Consider the following 27,175-nt stretch of genomic DNA (forward strand, 5'->3'; position numbering starts at 1 on the left):
TGTCAGGAACTGTCCAGAGTAGGAGCAAATCCCCATAGAAAACCTCTCCTGCTCTGGACAGTTCCTGACATGGACAGAGGTGTCAGCAGAAAGCACTGTGGTCAGACAAAGGAAATTCAAAAATAAAATAACTTTCTGTGGATCAAAACAGCAGCTGATAAGTACTGGAAAGATTAAGATTTTTAAATAGAAGTAATTTACAAATCTGTTTAACTTTGGCACCAGTTGATTTTAAAAAAAAAATTCCACCGGAGTACCCCTTTAAGCCAGATATGTGAAAATGCATCAACCTTCAGCCAAGTGAACTTACCATCAGGAGTCTCCCCTTCCGTATCGCTGAAGTCATAGGGGTCGTGTGACTCTCCTTCTGCCGCAGTGGTTTTCCTACAAACAGAAAATGCAGACGCTCAGTGAAATTACACAACAACCCCAAAGACTACACAACGCAGTGTGTGCGCCCCCAACCTCTTTTTCCGTGTGGTCCTCTCAGCGGGCGCCTCCTGCTGCTCCTCGTCCTCTGCGTCGCTATCTTCATCCTTCTTCCTTCGCTTCTTCTCCTTCTCCAGCACCTGCAAAAGCCAAGGGAAGCAGAAGGTTACTCCTTGTGTTGAATTCCAACACATCGGCCAATTCAGAATATAAAAATTATGAAAGGAAATAAAAAATAAACCTGTATTTGTGAGCAATTCTTTATAAAACAGTGACACACAGTGGCCATGAATGGATACTGCACAGTCACCCAGAGTTCATATCTGTTCACCTTCATGTCTCTAGGGCAGCGTTTCCCAACCAGGGTGCCGTCAACTGTTGCAAAACTACAAATCCCAGCATGCCCGGACAGCCAAAGGCTGTCCGGGCATGCTGGGATTTGTAGTTTTTCAACAGTTGACAGCACCCTGGTTGGAAAACACTGCTCTAAACTATGCAAGGGACTGTCTAACATAAGAGCAGTGTTCACCATATAAAATGTCCTCACCTTCTTGAAATAAGCGTATTGGACGAGCTCCACCGCCGCCTCAGCATCCTGCAGCTGAACAGTTTTGCTCATTCGCACTTTAGCGTGAGCTGTGGACAGACGGATCAGAGTTTCCAGACTACGTGCGGTCACTGGAGAGGTCTAAAATGGCAGAAGGGAAAGAGATAAATATTTATAATTAATTATTTATAATTAATTATTATTTTCTTCATTATTTTATTTATTATTTATTATTATTTTATTACACTTTACATAGGCAGAAAAAAAAAAAGCAAAAATCTTGTCAGTGATGGAGTTAAAGGGGTACTCTGGTGGAACTTTTATTTATTTTTTCTTAAATCTACAGGTGCCAGAAAGTTAGATTTGTAAATGACTTCTATTAAAAAAATCTTTACCCTTCCAGTACTATTTAGCAGCTGTATGCTACGGATAAAAATAAGTCTCTTTTTGAATTTTTTTTTTTTTGTCCTGTCCGCAGTGCTCTCTGCGGACATCTGATGCCAGTATCAGGAACTGTCCAGAGCAGGAGAAGATCCCCATTGCAAACCTATGCTGCTCTGGACAGTTCCTGACACGGACAGAGGTGTCAGTAGAGAGCACTGAGCACAAGACAAGAATTTCCTCTGTAGCATACAGCTGCTAAAAAGTACTGGAAGGGTAAAGATTTCTTTTAATAGAATTTACAAATATAACTTTCTGGCACCAGTTAAAAAAAAAAAAAAAATAATAAAAATAAATTTCCACCGGAGTACCCCTTTAAGGATATTGTCCGCCCATGATCACGAGCGTTGAATATACAGCTCACTCAGAGGGGCACATCTGCCAAGGCTTCGTGCCATGGTCAACTAAAGAGATGGTCGCTTCGTACATGGAGAGAGCCAGGGTGACAGGCAGGGGATCGCGGGGGTCCCATGGATCACACTCTCTGCAATCAGACCCCTTAGGAACTGTTCCTCAATCTATAGGAAAAACTACAACTTCATTCGGGTTAATGTCCAGGCGTGCTGGGAGTTGTAGTTTTGCAACAGCTGGAGGCATCCTGGTCGGAAAACACTGAACTAGAGGAAGGACAATAAACAGCTGGATCAAACACACTGGTATCCCCTTCAGAACTGACCCGGGCCACATCGGTGCTCATCTGGTCCTGGTTCCTCAGGCGCGTATACTCCTCCGCTATATAGTTGGCAGCTTCTGAGGTCAGCGATGGCTTGAAAAGCTTGGCCACGTGGATGTACTTGCGCATAAACTCCATGCTGATGATCTTCTCCCTGCAAAGAGGGGGGATAACATGATCAGTCACTACCGTATGCAACCAGTAAGGGGGAGGGGGGCAGTGTTGTGCTGATCGTTAACGTTAAAGGTGGAAACATTTTTTTTCAATGAACTGGAGCCAGAAAGTTAAAACAGATTCGTAAAGTACTTCTATAAAAAAAAAAAAGCCTTAATCCTTCCAGTACTTATTAGCGGCTGTATACTATAGAGGAAGTGCTTTTCTTTTTGGATTTCTTTTCTTTCTGACCACAGTGCTCTCTGCTGACACCTCTGTCCATTTTAGGAACTGTCCAGAGCAGCATATATTTGCTATGGGAGAGTTTCTCCTACTCTGAACATGGACAGAGGTGTCAGCAGAGAGCACTGTGTTCCAAAAAGAAAATATTTTCCTCTAGTATACAGCCACTAATAAGTACTGGAAGGATTAAGAATTTATAATAGAAGAAATTTACAAGTCTGTTTAACTTTCTGGCACCAGTTGATTTAAAAATTATGTTTTCCACAGGAGTACCCCTTTAAGACAAAAGGTTCTTACCGCCGCTTCTTCACTCCGTGCAGGAGGCTGTCATGCTTCTCATAAATCTGCAGTTCCTGCTGTTCCTCGTGGCTGACGCTGGGGTCATTGGTGGAGAGGATGTCCACTGCACTGCCCAGGGGCATGGCTGAAAAACAGACAAACCTTAGCATTATTATGTATCTCTGCTTGCTATCAGTGACTAGAACATTATCGTTCATATTCACATTGAAAACCTGCATTGCGATCGATCAAAGCGCGAGCAAGACAAGTGCATAAAAAAGACTGTCCCATCAATCACCCCCTATACACAGGATAAGGAATAAGTGTATAATGGGGGTCTGTGTTGCCATATATGGTGTCAGACAGGACTGCGGGGTCATTCACTATTTATGGTACAGCATATGTTTGTCTCTTGTCACGTGACCTCAAACCAAGGTGGGGCCCCCAGCTGTTGCAAAACTACAACTCCCAGCATGCACGATGGCGGGCCCTGGTTGGCAAACACTGTTCTAACATAAGTGTACAGGAATACGTAATGCTGCTTTCTTCTGACAAAACTGAAAATTTAGGGGGAGATTTATCAAAACCTGTCCAGAGGAAAAGATGCTGAGTTGCCCATAGCAACCAGATTGCTTTCATTTTTGAAAAGGCCTCTGAAAGTGATCTGATTGGTTGCTATGGGCAACTCAGCATCTTTTCCTCTGGACAGGTATTGATAAATCTTCCCCTTAGTCTATTTACTACAGAGAAATCTGGGCACTACAACTCCCAGCAACCCATAACTCCAGGCCAGTAGACTGGTACCAATACCAAGTGCCAGGATTTAAAAAGTATAAGCCCAGCATTGGTCGCCCTGCGTTTAGCTCACACCGGGCAGTATAATTGCAGCTTAGTGGATGAGTACCATTTATCTTTATAGGGGTACTCCATTGGAAGTTATTTAATTTATTTTAAATCAACTGGTGCCAGAAAGTTTAACAGAATTGTAAATTACTTCTATAAAAAAATCTTAATTCATCCAGTACTTAGCTGCTGTACACTACAGAGGAAGTTATTTTCTTTTTACTTTGACCACAGTGCTCTCTGCTGACACCTCTGTCTGTATAAGGAAGTGTCTAGAGTAGGAGAAAATCCCCATAGCAAACCTCTCCTTCTCTGGACAGTTCCTGACATGAGGTGTTAGCAGAGATCACTGTGGTCAGACAGAAGAGAAAAAAAAAAAAAAAACTACTTCCTCTGTGTTATAAAGTAGGGATCGACCGATATCGTTTTTTAGGGCCGATAATCGGTGGCGGTTAGGGCCGATAGCCGATAACTTATACCGAAATTCCGGTATAAGTTATCGGCCATTTATCCCCCCCGCGACACCGCTGCAGATCATTGATTTAAAGCGGGCGCTTTAAATCAATGAACTGCAGTGGCTTTTGCGGTGCCATAGGCCGCCGCCCGCTTCTCTCCCCCTGCCTGTCTGGGGGTCCCGAGTCCTATCACCGCCACACCGCCCCCCCCCCACCGCCGCACCGCTTTGCCTCCCCGATTTTATAATTACCTGTTCCCGAGGTCCACTCTACATCTGGCTCCGGTGGCGTCCTCCTGAGCTGTCACTGTGCGCACCGACGGTGACGTCACGTCGTGCACGTCACTCGTCATTGTGCGTAGCGTAACGCAGGACACAGTAGGAGCCAGAAGTCGCATGGGCCCTGGGAACAGGTAATTATAAAACCGGGGATGGGGGAGGCAATGGGGCCTGGGGGGTGCGACGCAGTGCACTGGGTTGTGGGGGCATTATCGGCAAGGTAATTGCCGATACCGATAATGCCCAAAATCGTGATTATCGGCCAAACCGATAATCGGTCGATCCCTAGTATAAAGCAGCTGATAAGTACTGGAAGGATTAACATTTTTTTTTATATACAAGTAATTTACCAATCAGTTTCTGCCACCTGTGGAGAAAAAAAAAGAAAAAAAATTCCAGTGGAGTACTCCTTTAAGGGGCTCATACACAAAAGTAGCTGGGCGCTATACGGTTGCCTCGGCCACTATCACCAATCTGTGCAGAACGGATGGGAGACCAGTGTCTGACTTAAACACTACATATACAACAGAGCACTACAACACTAACAAGCAATGAGCAGCAGCAACGTGGTAAATGTAGTAGAAGACACAAAACTTGTACAAGACATACAAAGCATCCTTACCGTCTCCATCTTGCTCCCCGGCCCCTCTGTAGCGGTGCATGCGCAGCACATGGTCTGAGATCTCCCTGTCCTGCTCTGGATCCATCTGATCCAACATGATGAATAGGAGATCGAAACGGGAGAGCAGGGAGTCCTGAAGACCGATGTTCTCCATGGGGGTCTTGTACTGATCATACTGGGAGGAAAAAATAAATAAATTACTATTAATGTACTAAAACCTGTACATGGCTTGTGGGAAAGCTGGGTGACAACTAGTACAAAGCTACTGAGTCATTGATTCACAATTTAATACGCTTACAAAATTGTAATTTCAGCAGTCCATAGACCAGCGTGCCAAGCTGTTGCCAAACTACAACCAGCGTGCCTCCAGCGGTTGCCAAACTACAACCAGCGTGCCTCCAGCGGTTGCCAAACTACAACCAGCGTGCCTCCAGCGGTTGCCAAACTACAACTCAGGCTTTTGTAAAACTACAACTCCCAGGGTGCCTCTGTTTCAAAACTACAACTCCCAGCATGCCCGGACAGCCAAAGGCTGTCCGGGTATGCTGGGAGTTGTAGTTTTGCAACAGCTGGAGGCACCCCGGTTGTGGAAACACTGGTCTATGCCTTGTACTCTCTGCAGCTCTTACAGAACATAATACGGGACTCACCCTTCCGTAGACGGGGTTGGCTGCGGCCAGTACACTGCAGCGTGCGTTGAGCCTAGCATGGATGCCAGCTTTGGCAATAGTGACACGGCCCTGCTCCATGACCTCATGGATGGCCGTACGATCTATGTCAGACATCTTGTCAAATTCGTCGATGCAGACAACACCCCTATCACCAAGCACCATAGCGCCGGCCTCCAGTCTTCTCTCTCCTAGTCACAGAGAAAGAAAAAAAAGGCCACATTGGACACATTGTTAGGGAGAGATCAGCCCTGAATAAGACATTAGCCCCATATAATACAGTCACTTTACTCACCTGTTTCTTGGTCTGTGGTAACTGCAGCAGTGAGACCCACCCCCGAGGAGCCTCTGCCTGTGGTGGGGATGGCACGGGGGGCAGTGCACAGCACATACCTGAGGAGCTGGGACTTGGCCACTGAGGGATCACCTAAAATAAAAATAAATAAGTGAAAGTACTGCTCTTGTAGGTGCGCACTGTGTTGTACATGGGGCTGAACTACAATACAAGGAAGAGTAAAGAAAAAGGAGCCATGTCTGGTAAAGTTCCATATACGACCTTTATTGGACCCACATGCTACTCACCAATATGCGGTTTCATTAAAAGGCTTATTCCAAAATAAACTTTTGATATATTTTAGATGAATGAATGTTGAATAACTTTCCAATAGCATGTTAATGAAAAATATGCTTCTTTCTATTGTATTTTTCCCAATCAGTCCTGTCAGCAAGCATTTCTGACTCATGCTGGAGTCCTAAACACTCAGAGCTGCCAGCCTGCTTTGTTCACAGCCAAACAGGCTGTGAACAAAGCAGGCTGGCAGCTCTGAGTGTTCTCCTTTGTGTACAAAGCAGACTGGCAGCTCGTAGTGTTTAGGACTCCAGCATGAGTCTGAAATGCTTGCTGCCAGGACTGGTAGGGAGACCCCTAGTGGTCATTTCTTCAAAGTGGAAAATTAAATAGAAAGAAGCATATTTTTTAATAACATGCAATTGTGAAGTTATTCTGCATACATTAATCTATAATAAATCAAAAGTTTTTTTGATGAGAGGTACCCTTTAATAAAAAAATAATTTATATCAACTGGCTCTAGAAAGTTACAGATTTGTAAATTACTTCTATTACAAAAAAAAAATCTTAATCCTTCCAGTACTTAGCTGCTGAAGTAGAGTTCTTTTCTACCTGAGCACAGTGCTCTCTGCTGACACCTGTGTCTCAAGAAGCAAATCTATCCTGCTCTGGACAGTTCTTGAGACAGACAGAGGTGTCAGCAGAGCACTGTTGTCAGACAGAAAAATAACTACACAACTTCAGCAGCTGATACGTACTGGAAGGATTAATATTTTTTTAATAGAGGTAATTTACAAATCTGTTTAACTTTCTGGAGCCAGTTTCTATTAAAAAAATAAATAATTTATCTGTGGCAAAACTACAACTCCCAGCATGCCCGGACAGCCTTCGGCTGTCCAGGCATGCTGGGAGTTGTAGTTTTGCAACAGCTGGAGGCACCCTGGTTGGGAAACACTGCACTAATATGACAGAGGGAAGTTTTGCACTATAGCTGCTGCTCCTATGGATGCACAAAATTGCTAGAAGCGCTGGGCTATTGAGGACCAAACCCCCAGGTCATTACAGGGTTAATTATAGGACGTCCCCCCTATGTAACCTACCACATGCCGAAATTACCCAGAGGCCTTATTAGTGCATCCATAGCGCTTGGAAAGTTGGGTCACAACTAATAGTGAATACTTTCTTACAGAGAGCCTCACATTTAGGGTAGGGGTGTGAGATTCACAGTATACAGCGGACACCATACCTATGAGGAGCACGTTTATGTCTCCCCTGATCCTCGATCCATTTTCCAGAATCTTCTCCACTCCTCCCAGCAGCATGCACAGGATGGCCTTCTTTATGTAATGGTGTCCATGAATACTGGGGGCAAGGGACCTGGACAACAGCTCAAACACATCCTGAGGAGAGAAGCACAGAAGACGCAGGTAAGGACGGCTAATACTTAAAGGGGGATTCCGGTTAAATAAAAAAAAATAAAAAACCTCATCAACTGGCTCCTGAACGTTAAACAGATTTGTAAAATGCTTCTATTAAAAAACCTTAATCCTCCCAGTACTTAGCTGCTGTATGCTCCACAGGAAGTTCTTTTCTTTTTGAACACATTGCTCTCTGCTGACACCTCTGTCCATGCCAGGAACTGTCCAGAGTAGGAGAGGTTTGCTATGGGGATTTGCTCCTTCTCTGGACAGTTCCTGAGACAGACAGAGGTGTCAGAAGAGAGAACTGTTAGACAGAAAAGAACAACTCAACTTTAAGAGCTGATAAGTACTGGTATGATTAAGATTTTTCTTAGAAGTCATTTACAAATCTGTTTAACTCTCTGGAGCCAGTTGACATGGGATAAAAAAAATAAAAAAACATTTTTTTGCTGGAATACCCCTTTAAAGATGACCCCCAACCCAAGTAGACATGGCGGTCAGTTACCTTGGAGTGGTGTTTGCTGAACTTCTTGATTTTAGCCAAGTCATCGGCTGAGAAAACAGGGGCCACCTCCTTGCTCATCTGCACCACATTGCAGGCTATCATGATTGTCCTTTAAAATAAAAAAATAAATAATCATTAGGAAAATGACTAAACCAGCAAGGCCAACCTTCTAAATCTCTTCGAGTCATGAACAAGTCTGATTCATAGTGTATTCCTTTAAATTTACATGATTGCATGATTCCCAAACTTTGCAAATTGAAGGATGGGGTCTTTATGCCAAAAATGGCTTTAAAATCCCCATATTCTGACCCCCATGAAACTTTTTTAGTTTTCTTTCTATGGAGTTGTGGCTTATTTTTTGATCTGTACTTTATCATTACCATTTTGGGATGTATGGCGCTTTTTATTCCATTTTTACTGCCATGTGATCTAAGAACCTAATGCCTTGGGCTGCAGTGACAAAATCTGATCCACTGCGCCACAAATGACGCTTAGGATGACTTTAAAGCAGTATGGAGCGAGCTCAAGTCGAGGCCACTCTATACATAGTCAACTGCATATGGCGCACTTCAATCATTGAGCTGCAATACAACCACCATGTTTTTCCATGCCTGGATTACCCCATTGAGGTTATGTTCAAACGGTGGAATGTCAGTGCAGAGTTCTGCATAGACATTCCACTGCAGCAGAGTCTTATTGATTTCAATGGGATTCTGCTGCACTGTGTACATGATGGAATTTCCACGACAGATGGACTCATGTAATAGACTTGTCTATCCTTTCTGTGGATTCCGCTCTGAAATACATTTCCATCTACAAGACTGCGCGTTTCTGAGCGGTCCAGGCACCCGCCAGAATATTCAAGTGTGCAGAGTGTCTGCCTGTGTTTACCGCGCAGATATTCTGCACATTTTCAGCCTTGTGATCCTGGTCTAGGGCTACAGACCTGCATTCAGGAATACCCAGAAAGTGCAACGGAAGCGGTTATCAAAGAACCATTACAAGTCTGGAAAGGACACATCAAGACAGACTAGCCTTTCAGAACTTTAGGAAAGCTGGGTGACAACTGCTGTAGAAGTCTGTAGTTTCGAAATGTGGCCATATTGGTGTAAAAGGCAAATAGTTACCTGAATGTGCCAGATGTGTATCCATTCTGCTTAGATGGTAAACAGCGATAGGTCCCAACAATTTGCACACGGTCCCCGGGCTTCACTTTATCCACCAGGTCATCGTCCAGGATAATATCGACAGATCGGGGCAACTGACCAGCAGGAGCCTTCTCTGGCATCTCCTGGATGGTGATTGTCTGGTGGTCTTTGTACAGAGAGAGGCCGAACTCTGTCTCCAGTGGGTTATTATCCTCATCCTGAAATAAGTGATTAAAAACATTTAAAAAAAAATAAAAAATAAAAAAAAGGACAGAATATCTATCTACTAGTGATGTAGTTAAAGGGGTACTCCACCCCTAAAAAAACATCTTATCCCCTATCCAAGATGTCTGATCACGGGGGAGGGGGACCCCAAAATCTCTGATGCAGCACCCACCGGACGATCGCTCCGTGTCTGAAGCCTCACGAGAACGGGGCCAGAGTAACATGACGTCTCAACTCCGCCCCCTCAATGCAAGTCTATGGGAGGGGGCATGATGGTAGTCACGCCCCCTCCCATAGACTTGCATTGAGGGTGCGGGTGATGTCACAAAGGGGCGGAGTCATGATGTCACAATACTGCAGCCCCGTGGTCGCAAGGCTTCAGACACTGAGCGATCATCGCTTTGTGCGGCTGAGACAGGTGGGTGCTGCATCAGAGATTGTAGGGGTCCCCAGTGGCAGTACCCCCCGCGATCAGACATCTTATCCAGAGGATAGGGGATAAGATGTCTTTGGGCCGGAGTACCTCTTTAAAGGGGTTGTGTGCGTTGCCCTGCAGTTCGGAGCTCCGCTCACAGCGTCCGGAAGTTCATTACTCCGAACGCTGAGTGCAGGCTTCCGTGTTCGCGGTCGCGACGTCTCACCCGCCCCCTCGTGACGGTCACGCCCCCTTCCCATAGACTTTCGTTGAGGGGGGCGGGCGAGACGTCGCGCCCGGCGACCGCGAACACGGAAGCCCGCACACAGCGTTCGGAGTAATGAACTTCCGGACGATGTGAGCGGAGCTCCGAACTACAGGGCAGCACACAACCCCTTTAAATCCTCCACAGCAAGCTATTAAGTGTAATAGTTCCTTTGCAATAGAAGTCTGCGCTCTGCTGACATCAAGTGGCCACTTTGAGTACTACAGTGTATACAATATCAAAGAAGAAGCTATACAGATCTGTTAGATCAGCAGATGTCAGGATCAGTTTATAGTCTGTATATAGACCTCCTTGTAACCAGTATGAAGTCTCACCTTAGTAGGGTAGATGGCACTGGAGGGATACGCCTCCAAGCTGGTCATGTCCGAGTACTTGCGCTCAATTGTCTTCTTAGTGGCTGCACAGTAATGGACGCTGCGGACTACTTTGGGGCGAACCAGAGAACCTAAAGAATAAACAAAATATTACAGAATTTATAGGGGACAGTACTATTGGAATGACATTCTTGGGGCACAGGAGTATTATAGTAGTTATGTTCTTACATATAGAAGATAGTATTATATTAGTTATATTCTTGTATATAGGAACAGTATTATAGTAGTTATATTCTTGTACATAGGCGCAGTATTATAGTAGTTATATTCTTGTATATAGGAGCAGTATTATAGGAGTTATATTCTTGTATATAGGAGCAGTATTATAGTAGTTATATTCTTGTATATAGGAGCAGTATTATAGGAGTTATATTCTTGTATATAGGAGCAGTATTATAGTAGTTATATTCTTGTATATAGGAGGCAGTATTATAGTAGTTATATTCTTGTATATAGGAGGCAGTATTGTAGTAGTTATATTCTTGTATATAGGAGCAGTATTATAGTAGTTATATTCTTGTATATAGGAGCAGTATTATAGTAGTTATATTCTTGTATATAGGAGCAGTATTATAGTAGTTATATTCTTGTATATAGGAGCAGAATTATAGTGGTTATATTCTTGTATATAGGAGCAGTATTATAGTAGTTATATTCTTGTATATAGGAGCAGTATTATAGTAGTTATATTCTTGTATATAGGAGCAGAATTATAGTGGTTATATTCTTGTATATAGGAGCAGTATTATAGTAGTTATATCCTTGTATATAGGAGGCAGTATTATAGTAGTTATATTCTTGTATATAGGAGCAGTATTATAGTAGTTATATCCTTGTATATAGGAGGCAGTATTATAGTAGTTATATTCTTGTATACAGGAGGCAGTATTATAGTAGTTATATTCTTGTATATAGGAGGCAGTATTATAGCAGTTATACTCTTGTATATAGGAACAGTATTATAGTAGTTACATTCTTGTATATAGGAGCAGTATTATATTAGTTATATTCTTGTATATAGGGGCAGTATTATATTAGTTATCTTCTTGTATATAGGAACAGTATTATAGTAGTTATATTCTTGTATATAGGAGCAGTATTATAGCAGTTATATTCTTGTATATAGGGGCAGTATTATAGTAGTTATGTTCTTACATATAGAAGATAGTATTATATTAGTTATATTCTTGTATATAGGGGCAGTATTATAGTAGTTATATTCTTGTATATAGTACAGTATTATAGTAGTTATAATCTTGTATATAGGAGCAGTATTATAGTAGTTATATTCTTGTATATAGGAGCAGTATTATAGTAGTTATATTCTTGTATATAAGAGGCAGTATTATAGTAGTTATATTCTTGTATATAGGAGCAGTATTATAGTAGTTATATTCTTGTATATAGGAGCAATATTATAGTAGTTATATTCTTGTATATAGGAGCAATATTATAGTAGTTATATTCTTGTATATAGGAGGCAGTATTATAGTAGTTATATTCTTGTATATAGGAGGCAGTATTATAGTAGTTACATTCTTGTATATAGGAGGCAGTATTATAGCAGTTATATTCTTGTATATAGGAACAGTATTATAGTAGTTACATTCTTGTATATAGGAGCAGTATTATATTAGTTATATTCTTGTATATAGGAACAGTATTATAGTAGTTATATTCTTGTATATAGGAGCAGTATTATAGTAGTTATATTCTTGTATATAGGGGCAGTATTATATTAGTTATATTCTTGTATATAGGAACAGTATTATAGTAGTTATATTCTTGTATATAGGAGCAGTATTATAGCAGTTATATTCTTGTATATAGGGGCAGTATTATAGTAGTTATGTTCTTACATATAGAAGATAGTATTATATTAGTTATATTCTTGTATATAGGGGCAGTATTATAGTAGTTATATTCTTGTATATAGGAGCAGTATTATAGTAGTTATATTCTTGTATATAGGAGCAGTATTATAGTAGTTATATTCTTGTATATAGGAGGCAGTATTATAGTAGTTATATTCTTGTATATAGGAGGCAGTATTATAGTAGTTATATTCTTGTATATAGTAATACAGTAAAAGAAGCAAATACTCACACTTTGTGACAATCCCCTCTACACAGACCATACAACCCAGGAACCGTGAGGTCAGTGTCCGGGGTGTCACATGTTTAGCGCCAAAGCTTCCTTCCAGAGCAATGTAGAAGTCCTCGTACTGTTTGGCATAAGTGCCGTCAATGGAGGCAACAAAATCCTTCAGAGCTCTCTGGAAGGCGATGAGTCCGGTGAAGGCATTGTTCATGAGCCTGTGGAGATAGGAGACCATACAGTTTACGGTGGGTGTGAGGGGCAGAGCGCAGTGTTACGGCACCAGTCTTATTACTTACTCGTGCGCCCTCTTCTCATTCTTCCTGCGGAGATCATTGATGTTCACGATCAGACGGAACTGGTTGTCACTGATCATCTCCCGAACTTTGCTCTGGTAAATACCTTGATCTTCCTGCACAAAAGATACAATAAGGTATCAACATCTGAGAGGAGACATCTGCTTTATCCTATGAGAAGTCCTAAAACTCTCTAATATACTTTGTTACTATCAATCAGCATTAGAGATGAGCGAACTTACAGTAAACTCGATTTGTCACGAACTTCTCGGCTCAGCAGTTGATGACTTTTCCTGCGTAAATTAGTTCAGCTTTCCGGTGCTCCGGTGGGCTGGAAAAGGTGGATACAGTCCTAGCAAAGAGTCTCCTAGGACTGTATCCACCTTTTCCAGCCCACGGGAGAACCTGAAAGCTGAACTAATTTATGCAGGATAAGGCATCAACTGCCGAGCCGAGAAGTTCGTGACGAATCGAATTTACTGTAAGTTTGCTCATCTCTACTCAGCATTTTCAAGACCTCTGCTTTCTGTCAGTGAAAGGTTTGCTACAATTGTATTCAGTCTATACAATCCTCTGAGGCAGTGTTTCCCAAACCAGGGTGCCTCCAGCTGTTGCAGAACTACAATTCCCAGCATGCCCGGACAGCCTTCAGCTGTCCGGGCATGCTGGGAGTTGTAGTTCTGCAACAGCTGGAGGCACCCTGGTTTGGGAAACACTGCTCTGAAGTGAACACATCCGCAGCACAACTCTCGCAACTTAACGCTTTATTACAGCGTGTCCCCTCCCACAACTGTTTACATTAGATAAAATAGTAACAAACCCTCAGCTGTGAGTAGTATTAGACCAAACATTTAGGTAAACATCTGCAGCACGACTCTCCCTTCTGCCCTAGAAGTTTGTTTGGTCACCGCACGATACAACTCCTACACTGCTCCCCCTGAGATTGTCTATACTAGATACTTCTTAAATGGGCACTGTGATTAAAACTAATATTAAATGTAACAATGTATAAAGTTTTATGTAAATTGAAATTTGAAAATAAAATGTATAAAAAAAAAAAAAAAAAAAACAACTAATATTTGCTATTGCACTCATTATGGTATATAAAAAAATCTTTCTAATTTACTTTGTTTAAATAAAAAAAATTGACGTTTTATTTGTGTTTATAAAAGCTGCCACTAGGTGTCTCTACTTGTCCAGAGCACATTTCCCCCTCCCATCTCTTGCACAGACTTTGGATTCCTGCTGGTCTGGTAGAAGTCCAAAATCAGGAAATGCTGAGAGGGGTATGTGCAGCCTTAGCCAATCAGTGCTCATCTCACACTGAATTGCTCTGGGCTGTGTATGGCAGAGAGAGGGAGGAAGTTTTCCCCTGGATGGCTTCAGATGATGTCACGCCTGCTGGGGAACGCCCCTTCCCGGTCTGTGAATCTGACAGACTGAGCAGAAAATACAGAGCAATATCAAGGTAGAAAACTAAAATAAAAAATAAAAGCCGGGGGTGGTTTATCATGATGGGGGCTGTGATCTGGGAGGATTATAAAATATCACAAGATCATAACAGGTTCTCTTTAAAAGCTGAGGATGTGTTACCGCTGTATCTAGTGTAGACTGACACATTGTAACAAAGTGTTTTGAGTGAGATGGAGAGTTGCGCTGTGGCTGTGTTTACCTCAAAGGATTGTCTAGACTTGATACAATTGTAGGAGACTTAAAGGGGTACTCTAAAAGAAAATGTTTTCCAGTGATCAACTGGTGCCAGAAAGCTAGACAGATTTGTAAATGGCTTCTATTAAAAAAAATCTTAATCCTTCCAGTACTTAGCTGCTGTATGATTCACAGGAATTTCCTTTCTGTCTGACCACAGTGCTCTCTGCTGACACCTCTGTGCATTTTGGTAACTGTCCAGAGCAGGAAAGGTTTTCTATGGGGATTTTCTCCTACTCTGGACAGTTCTTTAAATGGACAGATGTCAGCAGAGAGCACTGTGGTCAGACAAAGGGAATTGAAAGAAATGAACTTCCTGAGGATCATACAACAGCTAATAAGTACTGGAAGGATTAAGATTTTTTTTAATAGAAGTAATTTACAAATCTGCATAACTTTCTGTCACCAGTTGATTTAAGTAAAAATAAAAAGAGGTTTTCTGGTGGAGTAAGGCTTTGTTACTATTGTACTAGATGATACGTTTACTACAGTCTTAAGAGGTCTGGAACAGTGTTTCCCAACCAGGGTGCCTCCAGCTGTTACAAAACTACAATTTTGCAACAGCTGGAGGCACCCTGGTTGGGAAACACTGGTCTAAATGTGCGCTGACACATTGTGACAAAGTTGGGCTGTTGATGTGTTCACCTCAGGATGGACAAGACTTTATACGACTGTAGCAAACTTATGATCAAGTACAACTGTAACAAATCCTCAGCTGTAAGTAATATCAGACCATAAGTTTGCTACAATCGTACTTACAGCTGAGGATTTGTTACAGTTGTACTTGATCGTACAGTGGTATAAAGTCGTGAGGTATAAAGTCTATCACTTCTGCCCTAGATGTCTTTTACATGAGATACAACTGTAACAAACCCTCAGCTGTATCTAGTGTAGACTGACACATTGTAACAAACATCTAGAGCAGGAGAGTCGGACTGCAGATGTCTTATCCACAGAGTATTGTGCACTAGTAAACACTACTTACAGCTGAGGGTTTGTTACAGTTGTAAGTATTCGATCTCAGGTCTCTGACAACTGTTACAAAACCTCAGCTGTTAACCTCTTAAGGATGCAGGGCGTACCTGTATGCCCTGTATTTGAAACAAGGGTCACGCCATGACCCTGCATCATACCCGGTCGGTCCTGGCAGCTTATGATAGCCAGGATGCTGGGCTAATAGCGTGCAGCACCAATCGTTGTGCCGCACACTATTAACCCTTTAGATGCAGCGATCAACATCCAGAGCAGGAGAAAAATCACCATAGCAAACATATGCTGCTCTGGACAGTTCCTAAAATGGACAGCAGAGGTCAGCAGAGAGCACTGTGGCCGTGACATCAGAGGAAATGCATTTCTTTTTTGGATTTCTCTTTAGTATACAGCCCCTAAAAAGTACTGGAAGGATTAAGATTTTAAGTGATTTACAAATCTGTTTAACCTTCTGGCACCAGTTCAATGATCCCCCTATCCTGTGTTTGTCCAGCAGTTGCTGTCAGGGCATGCTGGGAGTTGTAGTTTTGCAACAGCTGGAGGCACCCTGGTTGGGAAACTGGTCCAGACCTTATAAGACTGTAGTAATCATCATCTAGGGGGATCATTGACCTGTAGGGCTTAAAACTGATCTAATACTACTTGCAATTGCAACGAATCTTCAGCTGTTTCAAGTGAGGAAAAAAAAAAAAAAAAACACATCTGCAACAAAACTCAAGTTTGTTACACTAGATACAACTGTAACAAACCCTCAGCTGTATCTAGTGTGGACCAACACACAAACTACTAGGGCAGGAGGGAAAGGTGCGCTGCGGACGTCTCCCCATGTTATTGCCTTTGACCGCAGCAATTTACCACTACTAACAGCTGAGGATTTGTTACAGTATTAGATCTCATGTTTGCTAACAAGTCCTGGTCTGTACCCAGTGTAGACTGACACATTGTAACAAACCTCATGGGCAGGCGGGACAGTTGTGCTGCGGATGTATTCACCTTACAGGGGATTTTTTGTGTCAATTATTGCAGCAAACCTAGGATCCTGTACTACTTACTGCTGAGGATCTGTTACAGTCGCAGCAGATCACAACTTCATATAAAAAGGTCTGGACAACAAGCAGTAATGTGAACACAACCGCAGCACAACTCTTCCTCATACCCCAACAGTTCGTTACAATGGGTCAACGCACTCAATGACCCTCATAGGATTATCTAGATACAGCTGAAGATTTGTTACAATTGCAGGTAGTATTAGAACAGTTTTAAGCCTAGGGATCAATGACCTGCTAACTTGTGGATGTCCAGCGGTGGCAAAACTACAACTCCCAGCATGCCCTGACAGCCTTCGGCTGTCAGGGCATGCTGGGAGTTGTAGTTTTGCCACCGCTGGACATCCACAGGTTGCAGGTCAGATAGAAACTTTGATTACATTCAGTTTCGGCAAATCTTAAGCGATTTACAACTGGAATTGACACGATGGGAGTTGTCCAGTTTATAGTGTCAGATTAGGTCGTTACAATTCGAGGCCGATCTGATCGGAACAATACAGGAGAGGCGATCACCTCGCCCATAGAGCCCTCACAATGGCCCCTCACCCACCTCATCATCCAAAAAGTCGAGGTATTCCCGCTGAGCCTCCCGCAGCTCCTGGTCATCCACGTCCATAGCAACGGGAGCCGCCATTTCTATCAGTTCTTATACCGAGGAGAAGAAAGGGTTAAGAAAACGAGGCGTCCGGTCGCGGGTAATGGCCGCTCACTGTTCTTCCTCAGCAACGACTGGCGCGAAAATCCAGCGAGGCTCTAAGTTTTCCCGCGAAACGCTCGCCAGTCCCTCACTCCTGATTGGAGGAGCAGATTGCCGCGAAAGGCCCGCCACCCAATCAGCAGCGAGACTCGCGGCTGAGGGGGCGGGGCGCCGAGAAGCGGGCAGAGATTGGTGATCCCTGACACGCTGTGTGCGCAGAAGCGGAAGTGACGTACAACGAGTTCCTGCGTGTCGGAACGCCATAACGCCATGTTGGATGTGGGAAAAATCGTTTGGCATTTTTACTCAGAATACTGAGCTAATTATAACTACATAAAAAAAAAAAGTAAAAAGACTGAGAAAAAAATAACATAAAAATTAAAGCATAAGGGGATTTTGTTTTATGTTCCTAGATTTAACCCCTTAAGGACGCAGGGTTTTTCCGTTTATGCATTTTCATTGTTTCCTCATCACCTTCTAAAAATCATAAGGCTTTAAATTTTGCACCTAAAATTCCATATTATGGCTTATTTTTTGCGCCACCAATTCTACTTTGCAGTGACATTTGTAATTTTACCAAAATATTTGGCAAAAAAATTGTGCGACAAAATTGAAGAAAGAATGCAATTTTGTAACTTTTGGGGGCTTACGTTTCTACGCAGTGCGTTTTTCGGTAAAAAATGACACTTATCTTTATACTATAGGTCCAAACGGTTAAAATGATACCCTACTTATGTAGGTTTGATTTTGTCGCACTTCTAAAAAAAAAATCATAACTACATGCAGGAAAATTTATATGTTTAAAATTCTCATGTTCTGACCCCTATAACTTTTAAATTTTTAAGTGTATTGGGCGGTATGAGGGCTCATTTTTTGCGCCGTGATCTGAAGATTTACCGGTACCATATTTGTATTGATCAGACTTTTTGATCACTTTTTATTAACTTTTCATGATATAAAAAGTGACCATAAATATGCTATTTTGGACTTTGGAATTTTTTTGCGCCTACACCATTGACCGTGCGGTTTAATTAATGATATTTTTTTATAATTCGGATATTTCTGCATGGAGCGATACTATATATTTTTATTATTTAAATGGGAAAAGGGGGGGTGATTCAAACTTTTATTATGGAAGGGGTTAAATGATCTTTATTAACTTTTTTTTTTTTCTTTTTTTTTGCAGTATTATAGCTCCCATAGGGACCTATAACATTGCACACTCTGATCTTTTACATTGATCAATGGTTTCTCATAAGAAACCACTGATTGATGATTCTGCCGCTTGACTGCTCAGGCCTGGATCTCAGGCACTGAGCAGTCATTCGGCGATCGGACACCAGGAGGCAGGTAGAAACCCTACGGCTGTCATGTAAGCTGTTCGGGATGCCGTGATTTCGCCGCGGCGATCCCGAACAGCTCCCTGAGCTAACCAGCAACGTTTTAGTTTCACTTTAGACGCAGCGATCAACTTTGAACGCCGTGTCTAAAGGGATAATAGCGCATGGCACCGCGATCAATGTCGCGCGCTATTAGCCACGGGTCCCGGCCGTTGTTAGAGGCCGGGCCCGACCCGCTATGACGTTATAGAATGGGAGCGGACTCATGACGTACCAGTATGTCATGGGTCCTTAACAGGTTAAAGCAGTACTCCGGGATGAGAAAAGTGCCCGTCAAACTGCTGGCAGTAAAAAAATTAAAATAAAAAGGGACATACTTTCCGTTTTCCTATCCCGGAGTACTCCGTTAAAGGAGATATCCAGTGGTGAAAAACGTATCCCCAATCCTAGGGATAGGGGATACGTTTCAGATCGCGGGGGTCCGACCGCTGGGGTCCCCCGCAATCTCCTGTACGGGGCCCCGGCAGCGGAAAGGGGGGCGTATTGACCACCGCATGAAGTGGTGGCTGACACGCCCCCTCAATACAACTCTATGGCAGAGTCGGAGCAATCTTCTGCAATCTCCAGCTCTGCCATAGAGTTGTATTGAGGGGGCGTGTTGGCCACTGCTTCGTGCAGTGGTCAACAAGCTCTATCTGACCAGTGAGCCTGGCCCCCGTACAGAGAGATCTCAGGGGGCCCCAGCAATTTCACCACTGGACTACTCCTTTAACCCCTTAAGGACCAGGCCGAACTGCTTATCTCAAGCTCCGGGCACCCGTCTTGGGGCATGGGCGGAGCTTAGTGATATCACCACTGCTGTTCTCTAGCAGCGGGACCCAGGAGGAAGCAGTCACTAAGCTCCGCCCAAGCCAGAGCCGCTGCTGCTCTTTGCTGGGTTTCGCAGCAGTGATGTCACTAAGCTCCGCCCGTGCCCCAAGTCGGGTGCCCGGAGCTGGAGCCAACGGCCAAGATTACCGGAGATCCCCGCCATGGAAAGGGACAAGGTAAGTATCGTTGTCATCAGTGTCACCTGCATTATCTGTCGGTACCAACAGTTTAGTGCAAGTGACACTGGTAACAGATTTCCTTTAAGACATCACAAAGAAAAAATGCAAGGCAGGAAGAGATGATAGCACACCAAAAAATACAAAGATCAGTCTTTATTGTACAAAACAACCACATACATTTAAAAGCAACCATAACTCTATTGACCACCTTAAACCATGGAGAGGGACCCCAGAACTAGTCTGAGACTCCCCCCCAGAAAAGGGACACCCGCTATACACAATAATAAAGTGCAATCCTTTCACTAAGACAACCAGCCCCACAGAAAACTATATATAGTATGCAGTAAACAAACGAGAGCTCCTCTAAGTGATCAAATAAATAATGTACCGTATTTATCGGCGTATAACACTTTTAAAACTTAAATTCAAGGCAAAAAGCCTGCCTGCGTGTTATACACCGATAAATCTTTTTGTCACTGATTTAAAGTGGCCGCAGCAGCGTCTGCTTGTTAAGGATTAGCAGCCTGGCCGCGACCACTTTAAATCAGTGACCAGCGTGCGGCTCCCGCTTTGTTTTTTTTAATTTTCCTCCCCTTCCCCTCCTGCTTTTTATTGTATTGTTTTTTATTTTTTATCTTCCTTACCTAGCCGCGCTCGGCAGGCCAGGTCCGGTGTCGGGTCTTGCCGGCTGCGGTCAGAGAAGCAGGATGAGTGACGTCCTCTGCCGGCTGCACAGCGTCTGGGACGTCACTCATCATTCGCTCCAGCCGCCGCTGGTCAGTGTGGTCGCAGCAACCGCAGCCATTAGAATAGTCACAGCGGCAGCCCCATTGAATGAGTGACGTCCCTGATTGTGCAGCGTCACTCATCCTGCTTCACTGACCGCAGCCAGTAAGACCCGACACCGGACCTGGCCTGCCGAGCGCGGCTAGGTAAGGAAGATGGGGAAAAAATATATATATGTATTTGTGGTCATTGCTCGAAGAGTTGTTGGAACCTGTAACCTAACAATATTACCATTAAACATACTTACATCTCTGGACACCTGGAACTGTACCCAAGCACCTAAAATAAACAATGCACATAACAAACAAAATACGGTTGATGTGTGCCCAAAACCGCGTATGGAGGGAAAGCCTATAGAGGGCAAAAAAGACAATACATATGAATAAAGGTGCAACTCTATTTTATTTAATTTAAGACCAACACTTTAAACACATTGGCCATTTCACACGAGGGATCAGTTATATACCTGTCAAAACAACTCGAATTCCACCTGCCTAACTTTTTAATCATGTGGGCAGGAACTTCGTGTTTGGAAGCGGCCGACGCCGCTCCAATTCGAAATGAGTGGCCCGTGATGCGACGTGGATCATGGCCTAGGGTTTTAACTAAGGTACGAACATGAGTGAGAAATTGCACCGATGTGAGTGCTGATGATGCAATCGGCAAAAGTGGACTGTCTGCCGATTTGCCTTCCAACATTGAAAAGAGACGTGAAAACACTGCTACCGGACACCACTGATGATCCGTCTGGAAGTACTTGACAACTGCCCCGTGCCTGTTGGTTTTAGTGGATAACAAGGTGAGCATGAAGCCATAACCACAACATGAGAGCTGACCTAAAGACAGACCCGGTGACCTATTGTGAAAACGAGTGAATTCTCCAGGCCTAAGAAACCCATAGAATGCTAAATAGATGGCTGCCTTGATCACCGTGCTGACCTGATAACCAAACGGACACGTGTCCAGAAGAGCAGACATGCTGCGAAACAAATCACCCGTGACTGGCAAGCGTGACGGAGGCCTAGGTGCCGCCAATACCCGTACCCCTTTTAGAGCTGCCTTGACTGCGTGTGACGAGTGCAGAGAGCGTGCTTCAGGGTGAGAGAGAGAATGGTACTGCTGCAAACCGGAGAGGTAAAGCTTGATAGTGTTATATGATAAGTGTAGTGAAGTATGGCAAAAACCAACAAAAGCCAGAGCATTGTGAATCGAAATGACAGGTGGTGACCCTACGTTGTGCATGAAAGAAGTGAACAAGGTGATGGCTGAGTCGTAGGCTTGAATGGTGCAAGGGGCTAAAGAAATCCTGATCAAAGAGTTGGCCACTTCTGTGTAGGTATTTAGTCCATGACTAGGTCTTTGAAGAATGGCGCCGGGATGCCGGCAGCTTCTGCGTCTGCACACACCTGAAAGAACACGTCAAATTTAGCTCTGGAAAGCGCATCTGCCGCCAAGTTCTTTGACCCCTCTATGTGTTGAAATGAAAAGTGAAATTTATGATGTAGTGATAACCATGTGAACCGTCTAACGAACCTCATGATGTGCGCTGAGCTAGAACGCCCCTTATTTAAGATGTCAACCGTAGCGGCGTTGTCACACAAGAACCTGACCGTGGTATGAGCCCAGGCGTCGCCCCATGTAAAAGCAGCAGCCACCACTGGGTATATCTCGAACAGGGCTGAAGTCTTGTCGAACCCTGGGACGTCCAATACTTCCGAAGGCCATGAGCTGGCTAACCACTGGTTGCCATGCAACGCCGCAAAGCCCACCGCCGAGGAGTCCATAACTACCAACGGGGACTGATCTGACACTGATGGCACGAAAAAGGAGATACCGTTCCACTCAGACAGAAACAAGTCCCACATTGCCAAGTCTGCCATGGCCTCCTCACCCAAGCGGACCGAGCCCCGTTGCCCTGACACAGCTAGCAGCAACGCCAAGAGCCTGGAGATAAAGGAACGTCCCTGAGGAATAATACGCATCGCGAAGGCCAGCATACCTAACAAGCTCTGTAGCTCGAATCTTGTGACAGTGCGGTATTTTGCAAATTTATGAATTGTCTGTTGTATCCTAACCAATTTTTCTGAAGGTAGACTGGCCTGCATGTCTGTCGAATCCAGTGTGATGCCTAAAAACGTGAGGCGCTTGATGGGACCCTCTGTTTTATGAGGGGAAACTGGAACCCCTAAATCCTGGAACAGACTTCGTAACGACTCGAGGTTGGTTGGGCTAGAAGCCGGATGTTCCAACAGGAGAAAGTCATCCAAGTAGTGGATCGTGAATTCACAATTCGCTACGTTCTTTAACACCCAGTGTAGAGCTGTGGCAAGCTGGTTAAATAGCCACGGGCTACTCTTGGCGCCGAACGTTAGTCTTACCGCAAAGTAATACTGCTCCAGCCATTTCACCCCGTACCATCTCCACAGGTCTTCCCTGATTGGCAATAACTTAAAGGCGTCTGTGATGTCAGCCTTGGAAAGCCAGGTACCCCTTCCCAACTGCATGATTGCCTGGATGGCCTGGTCTATAGAGGCATACCTCATGGAGAACTCATCTGAAGGAGTTAGTGAATTGATACTGGGAACCGAAGTGGAATAAGGCGCAGAGAGGTCGTAAATCAATCTTCTTTTATTATTGAACTTGCCCGTCGCCAAGCCCAGCGTGCTCACTCTCCAGACCTCATAGGGAGAACTATTGAACGGGCCTATAACAAAGCCTTTCTCCACTTCCAATGTCGGGCTCCCTGAGTGCGGACATAAGATTCCTGCACTCAACAGTAAACTGAGGTACTGCCACCATGCCTGTGTGAAAACCACTACAGAAACCCGTCACCAGCCAATTGACCCATTCAGGGTCAGGATGACCAGCCAGAACCCGAGCGAGGGCCTGAACCCGAACCCCGACTAGTCATGCCTGACTGCCCCTCAGGGTACAAATTGTGCTGGGATGAGCTCTATAACAATTAAAACAAACATGGAGCAACCGACAGTTACTGTATGTACAAGATGCCAAGTTAAAATTGTTACAAATTTGTGTCTTGCCCAGATATCTTACTGGACGGCCCAACCTGTCTACCGCTGAGGAGGACTTCTGTGTTGGTGCACCTGTGAAGGCAGGGTTTTTACTGGAGCCAGCCTCGCTCTGCTCATTTATCTGGGAGCACCAGGCAGCCGTGTGCGTATTTGCATTGCAAAGGCTGCAGGACTGGCTTTTTATATCGGCAAAATGGTCACAAAACAACTCCGTGTCCACTGCCCCCCAGTTCGTGACATAGTTGAACTGGGCGAAGACTGCTGTCGCTTTAGCAGCGAACGACTTGTGATATTCATAGAACGCTGTACCCCCATATTTGTAAGCCATTTGAGAGATCTTGTGTAGGTATAAATCTAGCTCCTCCCTGCGCTCAGGTTTTGCCGAGCACACCACATCTCTGTACAACCCAAAAGCTATGACGAACTCTATGATGCTCAATTTCCTACTGAGTTGCGCATCTTTACTCTTAAAGACCACCGAGAGTTCGCCACAAGCCACGGTCTTAGTCTCATTGAGATCATTGGTCGCGATCAATAATGAGGCCAAGTTCACATCTTTCCCCTCCAAGATGTCCTTTTTGATAGCAGCAGGGATGAAGTGTGCTGGTGTGACATTGGGGGGACGCATAGGCGTACCTGAGCTGACAGCCTGTACTGTAGGCGGTACGGGAGGAGCGGAGGTGGCAGGGGCCGATGCGACCTTGTCACGTTCCATCTCGTCCAGTCTGGAGCCGAAAGCTGTCATGGAGGACATCATTGTGTTCATCATAGAATGAAGTTGAGTCAGAGAAGTTTTCATGGTCTGCATGGACAGTGCCTCCTGACTGCCACTTGGCCAGCATCAGAATTCAGGAGATTGTACAGTTCCCCTTTTCTGGCGGATGCCGGGAAGGGAATTCCTTTCCTTCTCAGCTCCTCCATTAACTTGGGGATGGTCCAAGACCGATATGACGGTAGGCTTCCCCTGTCGGAAGCCCTCGCTGGGGTATCCGGTACAGAGAGTGTCTCCTCGATATCGGATGGATTGGACATATTTGTAGGACCTGTCCGGGCCAAGCGGGGTACCGGCGGGAAGATTAACATTACATGAATATATATATTCTTTTCTCTCTTTTTTATTTTTTTTCCGCTAAGGAGCTAGCCTAGTACGAAGCTACTGACCTGTCACAGACATAACCTATCACTTGGAGCGGAACCAACAAATGTCTGCTCAACCACCGCTGATTTTAACCTGTAGAACAACGGGTTAAACTGAAGTACCCAACATAAACAACCAACCTACTATCAGACTTACTACAAAGGACTTGAGTACGTGAGTTTAAGTGATCTACCCCAAGCCGAGACCCAGGAGCGTCACAGTGTGTTGTTGCGCTGAAAAAGAGTCAGAACAACACAAGCAAAAGGCACCATCTGAAGATGAGTCAGATATGGTGGTAGCCCTATGCAACTCATAAAACGAAGCATCGTTCTGAAGAAGAGTCAGAACAACCCAGCAGTAGGTCCCAACTGAAGAAGAGTCAGATAACTGGTTAACCATACTGTGACATGTTAGAGTCTACTAGCACCTGACCGACGGACGCCCGCGAACGCGCTTGCCCGGCTCTGCCCGACCATGGCGCGGACACGCCCAGCCGCGGAAGACCGCTCATGCCCGTATACCCCAACATATTCCACTAAAAGTGATCTGAAGAAGAGTCAGTAGACACTGTGATATATATATATATATATATATATATATATACATATATATACATACATATACATATACATATATACACACATTTTTTTTTTTTTTTACAAGCATGTGTTAAATTAATTAGACAACAAGACTAAACCGTGAGACACAACTGGCCACAATTACCTAAGAAACTAACCTTCTGGATTTGACTTGAACACAAGGCAGTAACAGAACAGCACACCTGCAAAAAGACATAATGAAGCACTACAGTTATGTTAAACGTAAGAAGTATGCACGTAGTGAAGTGCTGCTGTGATCACCTCGCCGGCAGTGTATACCATCGCCTGCTTGCCCCCCCTCCCCTAACGAATCCCCCCCACCCCCCTCTATCATGACTATACTCCGTCCCCCTAGGCCCATAATCCATTGCTTTATTTAGTTCTTTATTAATTCACACATATAAAAAAAATTTTTTTTTTTTTTTTTTTTTTTTTTGCAGCAGAAACATTGGTGAGTGGATGAACATCCAATCCACCAGCAGGCTGCGCTGCTCAGAGTGTTTCAAACTGAAACTTGATCCCTCGGCGTCGCCCCGGCAACCAGACGCCGGAACCACGCCGCGGGAGCAACCAGGAGGCTGGCGGGACCGGAGCAGCGCGAGGCACGTGACCGGCCCACGTGACCCGCTACATATCCCCGGCAACCGGGACACGCACTGTCCGCGGCGCTACTGGAGCCAAGCGGCGGCCCCAAGTGACGGGCGAACCGCTGCGAGCGCCGTGCCTGCTGACAGGGAGAGGGCCTGCGGGGTTGAACGGGATGACCCAGATCTCTGCCGGCACCGGAGCGTGGCGTACAAGACGCTCGGGAGAGGGGAGCATGAGGAGGTAAAGTGAGCCTACTATGGACCGGGATAACCGGGCTTACCTTCTTCTCCGCAACGCCTGCTTCGTAACTGGAACCCGACCACGAACCACCACTCCTGACTCCCCGGGACGTATGAGCTAACAGCGGCGTTCAAACCAAACACCGCCAAACGCACCATATGCCCCTAGGAACGAAAGAGGGAGGTATAGAAAGCCCTCGCCACTCCCACAAATTCAGCCAAATTAGGCTTCCCACATATCAAAAACAGGGGGGGGAAGGGCATGATGAGCAGGGGGGCCATGATGAGCAGGGGGGCATGATGAGCAGAGGGGGCATGATGAGCAGGGGGGCCATGATGAGCAGGGGGGTCATGATGAGCAGGGGGGCATGATGAGCAGTGGGGGCATGATGAGCAGTGGGGGCATGATGAGCAGGGGGGCCATGATGAGCAGGGGGGGCATGATGAGCAGGGGGGCATGATGAGCAGGGGGGCATGATGAGCAGGGGGGGCATGATGAGCAGGGGGGCCATGATGAGCAGGGGGGCCATGATGAGCAGGGGGGCATGATGAGCAGGGGGGGCATGATGAGCACGGGGGCCATGATGAGCAGGGGGGCCATGATGAGCAGGGGGGCATGATGAGCAGGGGGGGCATGATGAGCAGTGGGGGCATGATAAGCAGTGGGGGCATGATGAGCAGGGGGGTCATGATGAGCAGGGGGTCATGATGAGCAGGGGGGTCATGATGAGCAGGGGGGTCATGATGAGCAGGGGGACATGATGAGCAGGGGGGTCATGATGAGCAGGGGGGCCATGATGAGCAGAGGGGTCATGATGAGCAGGGGGACATGATGAGCAGGGGGGCATGATGAGCAGGGGGGCATGATGAGCAGGGGGGGCATGATGAGCAGGGGGTCATGATGAGCAGGGGGGCCATGATGAGCAAGGGGGCCATGATGAGCAAGGGGGCCATGATGAGCAGGGGGGCCATGATGAGCAGGGGGGCCATGATGAGCA

The 27,175-nt window shown here is 45.0% G+C and overlaps 1 protein-coding gene across 1 annotated transcript in view; it reads right to left on the minus strand.

The window, feature by feature from the left end:
• The window catches only part of MCM3 (minichromosome maintenance complex component 3), a 20,912-nt gene extending 3,304 nt beyond the window's left edge, over positions 1-17,608 (minus strand). The window contains exons 1-15 of the mRNA XM_056563063.1: positions 17,260-17,608; positions 12,970-13,082; positions 12,680-12,888; positions 10,514-10,644; positions 9,253-9,491; positions 8,126-8,234; positions 7,446-7,599; positions 5,927-6,058; positions 5,614-5,822; positions 4,964-5,138; positions 2,784-2,910; positions 2,094-2,244; positions 977-1,117; positions 466-569; positions 311-384 (exon numbers count right to left, since the gene is read on the minus strand). Coding sequence (XP_056419038.1) covers positions 311-384; positions 466-569; positions 977-1,117; positions 2,094-2,244; positions 2,784-2,910; positions 4,964-5,138; positions 5,614-5,822; positions 5,927-6,058; positions 7,446-7,599; positions 8,126-8,234; positions 9,253-9,491; positions 10,514-10,644; positions 12,680-12,888; positions 12,970-13,082; positions 17,260-17,343 — 2,152 coding nt within the window. The 5' untranslated portion in view covers positions 17,344-17,608. The remainder of the gene's footprint in view (positions 1-310; positions 385-465; positions 570-976; positions 1,118-2,093; positions 2,245-2,783; positions 2,911-4,963; positions 5,139-5,613; positions 5,823-5,926; positions 6,059-7,445; positions 7,600-8,125; positions 8,235-9,252; positions 9,492-10,513; positions 10,645-12,679; positions 12,889-12,969; positions 13,083-17,259) is intronic.
• Positions 17,609-27,175: the final 9,567 nt, after the last annotated feature.

The sequence above is a fragment of the Hyla sarda genome, chromosome 3, assembly GCF_029499605.1.
Source record: "Hyla sarda isolate aHylSar1 chromosome 3, aHylSar1.hap1, whole genome shotgun sequence".
NCBI classification, from domain to species: domain Eukaryota; kingdom Metazoa; phylum Chordata; class Amphibia; order Anura; family Hylidae; genus Hyla; species Hyla sarda.